The following is a 7,493-nucleotide window of genomic DNA, read 5'->3' on the forward strand; positions in this document are numbered from 1 at the left end:
CCGGGATTTTCTTTTTTTGATGCCAATATGAATGCTTTTTATGGGACCCCCCCCCCCCCCCCCCCCAACCCCCCTTTCCTAAAATATAAAGGCAGCTATATATTTCAAAGCATACTGTGTGAGAAACATTATTAAGTGTGATTTGTAACAAAATTAACAAAATTATCAGAAATGTCTCGTCCAAAAAGTATTGGGTTAGTGAGATTTTGTTTTTAAGAAATTAATGCTTTTTATTCAGCAAGGATGCATTCAATTAATCAAAAGTGAATACAGTAAAGACGTGAATAATGTTACAAAATATATCGAATTCAAACTTTTTGAACTTTATTTTCGTCAAAGAATCCTGAAAAAAATTATTATAGTATTAAGCAGCACAACTGTGTTCAACATTGATAATAATAATAAATGCTTTTTGAGCACCAAATCAGCATATTAGAATCATTTCTGAAGGATCATGTGACACTGAAGACTGGAGTAATGATGTTGAATATTTTATATTTTCAAAAATATTTTAAATTTTCACAATAGTATTGCTTTTACTGTATTTTTATCAGATAAATGCAACCTCGATGAGAAAAAAACATTTTCCGACCACAAACAATATGCAACCGTAGTGTATAAACGGTAATTGACTTTTTTATTGTCGTGCTAAATGGTTAAACATCTTCTGGAATATAGTTAGTTTTTATAAAGTTGACAGCATATCTGAGAATATTTTTTTTTTACTTTATAATTATTATTTTTTTCCCGCTTACTGTTAAAACTGACCTTCTAGTCAATAAAATAAACATAATTTCAATGAATCTCATTATTTCTGTGTTTGTATATTAATTATCAATGTTATATGCACATGTTAACCGCCCTAAAAAGCATTTTGTATTTTTTCCTCATGGGCACCCCCCTTGCAGTTCAGTGGGGGTCCGTGAACCCCAGTTTGTCCGGTTCTTCCAAAGGTCTGCTGGGAAATGGAGTTTTATGTGGAGACCAGACACACTTTCAGTGCATCTAACGTCCATTTCAGTCCGGTCTCCTCTCATTCTCCTCTTTGAAAGAAATCCCGATGTGGCCTGACAGATCCGCCTCAGTGTAACCTCAGAGTTTAGAAAGCGTCTGTGAGAAACAACCACAGGGTTTAGTAGCTTTGAAGTGAATGGCACCGTGGGATCTGTTTGTAATTATGGAATAAAGAAAGAGAGACGGATCTTATCTGGTTCTTATCTTTATGGTTATCTTTTCCGTGAGCTGGTGAAGAGCTGATCTGTCTCTGTATGCAAAGAAAAGGACTCTGTCCTCAGGCTCACAGATCTGTTGTGCTTCGTAAGAAATATATCGCCCGTTCACATTCTCTTGTGTAATCTTTATAGGTCCTATGGGCCTTGTGTCCTTGAATTGGCCTTGGGAAGACAGACAGAATGGAGGAGATTGGGAGGGGTGCGGGAAAAGGGGGTAGGGATGTACGGATAGAGACAGTATGAGAAGAAAATGAGGCAAAACCCGAAGATGAACGGGTAATATGAACTATATATATTGATAGTTTTCATTCCCCTGGGCGTTGACCTATGAGATTTGACCTCGCTGATTGTGTCACTGCTCTGATTGGTCTCAACGGTGAGTGAGTTTAATGAACGTCGGTTATAGTTTTTTCTGTTTTTTCCCCACAGGAGTACGACATCTTCGGTTGGTGGGTGGGGGAGTTGAAAGGGGTCATCGGAATTGTGCCTAAGGAGTATCTTATGGAACTGTATGTGCTATAACGGGTCTGAGGTGAGAAAATGAATGGCAGCCCATATGCCTTGTTTTATTACACTGTAAAAAATGATTTTTCAAAATTGTAAATAAAACAAAGATTATTAGAGTGTATGTTTCACAAGAAAATACTATTTCAGTCTTTCTACTTCAAAATTTCTCTTATAATTCAATGTGTCACTTGTTGCGTTTCTTGCTAGTGTTCTAGCAATTTAACAAAGTACAGTCAAACATCAAATATTTTTCTTTTTTGTTCATTTCTAGGAACCTCGGATGACCTGCCATTGTAGCTTCATGTTCCACAAGTTGCCATCTCATTCTGTGTGTTTCTATTATTTTATGTAGCTGATATGTAAAGCATACTTCCTGTTAAAAAGCACAATTAATTGTAAAGCAGCCTATGTTCAGTGAAGAATGTGATACTTTTTGCTTATTATTTAACTAACTTGCTCTAGTATGTAATATAGATGACTGATTGAATGTGACTTTCTTTCAAATGCATGATGTTGTAAGGAAAAACGACATGAAATAAAGCAAGCATGTCAACGCTATCACTAAGTCTTTTTGTAGCAGTTTGTATTGTAGCCGCCAGGTGGCAGCAGCGTACAGTGTTATTTTTAATAAGCTTGCGTCACAATATTTCAGTGCAGATGTGTGGAATGTCTTCATTTGCAACTCCATTTGATTCCTCCAGAGGAACAGAGTAGAAGACCGGTTTCTACACAGGCTGTTTGGACGTACAGTCACAATGTAGCTGTACGTAGCGAACTGATGGGAAACAAAATCTCTGACCTTTTATGCAGAACATAACAAACAAATCAAAAAGCAGTTATTCAGATGTGGAATTAATTATCTGCTGTAGGAGAGGTGTTTGGCATATCGGATCGTGTCTTCATGGACCGCTGCGTTGACATCCACAAATATCTGGGCACTGAAGTGAGAAACTTAATTAAAACACATGTCAGGCCGTTACCTTCTCTGCCAGCCAGGAAGAACGTATCCAAACGAAGTGTTACTATTTGCATATTAACTTGCTCAGTCAAGCTTCACACAATAAATACTAAAGACATTTTAATTTGATCATTATACAATAATATATACCAGTTGATAAACAATTAGACTTGGACCTGCTGCTGTTAAAGGTAGGCCTAATTTAAATTGATTTGAAATCAAATGTTTTTATTAACATCAGCAAGATCAATATTTGTAATAATGCCAAAAGCATAAGTATTAAATAATTATATTTTATATTATGTGTCCTCTTCATCTGAGATTCTCGTTTTAATATAAATGCAAAAAAAGTCATTTAAGTCAAATCAGTCTGACATTTTAAAAGTAAAATAAGTATAAAATAAATGTAGTACATCAAATAGTGTCATGTTGATTACTTTACAAGTAATCGTAATGACTGATTAGCCTACTTTTCAAATTAAAGTAATGAAAATTAGATCTTATTTTGCATTACATTAGGCTTATAACTGAATCCAACCGACTGAATATTGTCATAAATATGCCAGAATGCATATTTTAATGTTACTAAAATAGGCTATTATATTAGCCTACATTATATGATATTATTATATGATATGATATTATATTTAGGACTGTAAAATCGATTAATTGCGATTAATCGCATCTAACATAAAAGTCTGTGTTTGCAAATTATATATATTTATGACTGAGTGTACAGCATAAATATACATAAATATAATAATATATACACACACTTTTATGGCTTTAATGTTAGATGCGATTAATCGTGATTAATCTATTTTACATTGATTATATAATTATTTTAATTGTTATATGATATTATATATTTTTTTCCTTCTAATATATAGCCTATAAATGAAATGAATTAAAAACAAAGCAGTATTAATTAAGAAATTAAATTTATTCCATTAGCAGAAAACATTCTGCTATATAGGTGTACTATTTCTTCACTCTTTAACTGTGTTTCCTGATAATTTATTGGAAGGGTGAAATCTGGAACACAGTGACTTTCCTGATTGAACTCGTCCAGTCTGTTAAAGAACCAGCTCTAATGAAGGAGCTCAGGGTGGAGAGGATGTTTCCACTGAGCCTCGTGTGTGTTAAATTCACATCACATGTCAGCGGCTCACTCCTCTCTGTCAGGGAAGGAGAGAGAGAGAGGAGAGGAAAGGAGAGGACAGGATGTTAGTAGTGAGAGGGGTGGAGGTAAGACACCTGTCGAGGGAGGTGGGGATTCATTAGTATTCATTATACATTTCCCACCAGTTCCTAAGCAGAGCGGAAAGAGGAGGAGCACATCCGTCTCCTCCACAGAGATGTACTGAAACAGAGAGTGTGATGTCATAGACGGCACTGGCCTTTGCTATGTTTCACCCCACTCACTTGAAACGGGCCTCGCAACAGCGCTTGCACTCGAAAAAGAGCCCTGCCCCCTGCCATTGTGGGGCAAGGGGCAAAAATCTCACTAAAATTAATACAAATTGCCCCCAAGTTTAAGATACACGGGGCAAAAATGTCCTTGTATGAGTTCTTGTTTAAATATTTTTTACAGGATATAGTGTGCTGTTTTCCATATCAGCACAACTGTTTCTTTGAAGCGGGCCTCTGATTTGCAAAAGGCGCCTCTGTTCATATATAGAGGACGTTCAGCCGAATGGATCATCCAACTACGTAAAATTCAGCACAACATTTTGGTGTATTGAATTTCCTCCTCAGCGAGTTGCTTTAATAATGGCTCCTTGTCGGTGAACTTTAAGGGTTAATTCACCCAAAAATGAAAATTCTGTCATCATTTATACTCACCCTCGTGTCGTTCCGTTTTTTCTTTTGCAGAACACAAATGAAGATATTTTGGGTCCAAACAGTTTTGCTACTAACACATTAACTGAAAGCTTGAATAGCTTGAATGTCAAAATACATAACATTTATTTAAAAATTAATACTGAAAACAAAAATAAAAGCTACTTCAAAATATTAATAATTACTATAATAGTATATAAATATGACACTGACTTTCTCTGTATGGACAAAAGACATTTTTCAAAATATCTTCTTTTGTGTTCTACAGAAGAAAGAAAGTCACACTGGTTTGGATCGAACTATCCCTTTACTAGTCCTGTCAGCAACAAAAGTAAAACTAAACAACTCAACACAATAAGTGCAAGATTGCAGTTGTGAACGTTTACACATAGATTGTGTTCTAGGATGCTGAAAGAACACTCGTTTCCATTCAGGTCCTGCTTTGTAGCGGCTGGGAGGTTTGCGGCAGCAGATGGGCTGTCCCGCTGTGTGCCTGATTGAAACACAGAAGCTGGAGCCGACTCATAACAACATCACCAGCTCCTGTCAGCTCCAGCCAGGGAACAAATCAGCCTTCCCGCGGCTCTGCTGCAGGGAACACGACTCTGCTCCGAGGAAAAAAAAAAAAAAAAACAGGGCACAAAGGGTCCTCACGTTTTTAGGACTGCCTTGGCTGTCAGTATTTACAAGCTCTGTGCTTGTGTTTCTCGCCGATGATAGTCGTGAAAATCAAAGCTGGAGCTGCAGATGGCAGGGCCATGTGGAACGGACTGCACTGCAGATATTAAAGTATTGATTATATTTAAGCTGGTCCAAATAAGCTGGTCACTAATGATCACACGTTTGAAGATTAAAGCTCAGGTTAATGAGGTCACACTTGAATCACAGTTTTATATAGTTAAACTATATCTGACTGTAGAGACATCTAGGCCTTGATTTTTACCACGGTGATGGGTAGCATTTGTGCTTGAACAAAGCAGGGTGGAGTGTCTTTGTCTCTTGAGCTGATGATATAGTGAGCTGGAGGCTCAGAGCAGAATGATATGAAGCCAACCCTCTGTCCTCTGGGTGACATTCAAAGGCTCCATAAATCCTGCTCTTTATGGGGCCAGTTTGCCATAAATCCCACAACCTAATTGGAGATGTAATGAATTACCATAATTAGTCATAGGCGGTCTTACATTAAACGGGAGGTGTGTGTGCCGCAGGGAGCAGTCCATCATGGGGGACGGAAATCTGTGTTCGTTGAAAGCAGAGATTTCACTGGAAGTTTCCCCAGTTGTCTAATCAGTGATTTTAAGTTTCAAACCCAAATGGGCGATAAGGACGTAATCTGGTGTTTCCCCCCCCCCCCCCTCTAAACTCCTCCGAGTGATTCCTAGATCATAATTCTGGTGGCTACAAAAAATAAATTGGGGTGTAGAATCAATTTTCACTCAGAAACACATTTTCTACTCCAGAAATCATTTTTTTCAGTGTAGGTTTTGCAAACATCCTGCAGACAGGGGGCAGTCTTGCCATCGTCTTTCCTTTCAGCAAAATTTATCCCGTGATGAAAGACCTACCGTGCTGGCTGTCGTCTAGGCCCGTTTTGCTAAATATTACCATTTGATTTTATAGGCTAATAAATGATTTGGTTAATGGATCTGCACTCCTTCCCCTGCTATGCTTCGGACAGCTGCGTATCCTATCACAATTTGTTGGAAAAATATATAGGTTTCATAAGTAAATCTGGGGCGCATTAAATTCTAGTAATGATGCTAAAACGCTAATAATTAAAACGGGCAACTGGACAAGAAGTTTGATGAGTCAAGTTGAAAATAGTGCAGAGAGTGCAAAGTGGAGAGCAGGTGCCCTTCTGGTTTAACTGCTCAATTCAGTAATGATGCCGTTTATATGAGCTAACACTGTAAAAGAAAATGACCGTTCACAGATGGATTATGTCGTTATTTGTGTTGGAGTTAGAGGACACGATACTGAATTTGTTTTATGTATTTGTGTGTATAAAATGGATTAAGATATTAAAGGCATGTTTTTATTCACTCTTCAGTCCATTACTCTTTAGCATACTTTTAAAAAGAGTTCTTGTTATGGAAATAACATGCTTTAAATACGCAATATCACACTCGTGGCCATGCTATATCACTCTATATGTTGGACAACCAACACACCTTTACCGAGAAGAGTGAAGACTTTGGTTTGGAATATAAAGTGTTAAAATTTAAGATAAATGGACCGTGGAGAGCTTTGAATGGAGGAGAACTTCAAAATCAAAATTGTACTTAACTGGTAGCCAGTGACTTCAAAACGGGAGAAATATGATCTCTAGTTTTGGATTTTGAACGTTCTATAACTTTTCAAAGTATTCGAAACCCCAATAAGAAGCGCATTACAATAATGCGAGAAAAAATAAATATGTTTATTAACTTTTCTGCAGCTGAGAGGGATAGCATGGGGTGCAATTTTGCTATACACTCACCTAAAGGATTATTAGGAACACCTGTTCAATCTCTCATTAATGCAATTATCTAATCAACCAATCACATGGCAGTTGCTTCAATGCATTTAGGGGTGTGGTCCTGGTCAAGACAATCTCCTGAACTCCAAACTGAATGTCAGAATGGGAAAGAAAGGTGATTTAAGCAATTTTGAGCGTGGCATGGTTGTTGGTGCCAGACGGGCCGGTCTGAGTATTTCACAATCTGCTCAGTTACTGGGATTTTCACGCACAACCATTTCTAGGGTTTACAAAGAATGGTGTGAAAAGGGAAAAACATCCAGTATGCGGCAGTCCTGTGGGCGAAAATGCCTTGTTGATGCTAGAGGTCAGAGGAGAATGGGCCGACTGATTCAAGCTGATAGAAGAGCAACTTTGACTGAAATAACCACTCGTTACAACTGAGGTATGCAGCAAAGCATTTGTGAAGCCACAACACGCACAACCTTGAGGCGGA

The 7,493-nt window shown here is 37.6% G+C and overlaps 1 protein-coding gene across 1 annotated transcript in view; it reads left to right on the forward strand.

The window, feature by feature from the left end:
- The window catches only part of skap2 (src kinase associated phosphoprotein 2), a 19,341-nt gene extending 17,039 nt beyond the window's left edge, over nt 1-2,302 (forward strand). The window contains exons 12-13 of the mRNA XM_079895046.1: nt 1,662-1,764; nt 2,011-2,302. Of these exons, the coding sequence (XP_079751172.1) occupies nt 1,662-1,754 (93 nt within the window). The 3' untranslated portion in view covers nt 1,755-1,764; nt 2,011-2,302. The remainder of the gene's footprint in view (nt 1-1,661; nt 1,765-2,010) is intronic.
- Nucleotides 2,303-7,493: the final 5,191 nt, after the last annotated feature.

Source organism: Squalius cephalus, assembly GCF_949319135.1.
Source record: "Squalius cephalus genome assembly, chromosome: 15".
In the NCBI taxonomy this organism is placed as follows: domain Eukaryota; kingdom Metazoa; phylum Chordata; class Actinopteri; order Cypriniformes; family Leuciscidae; genus Squalius; species Squalius cephalus.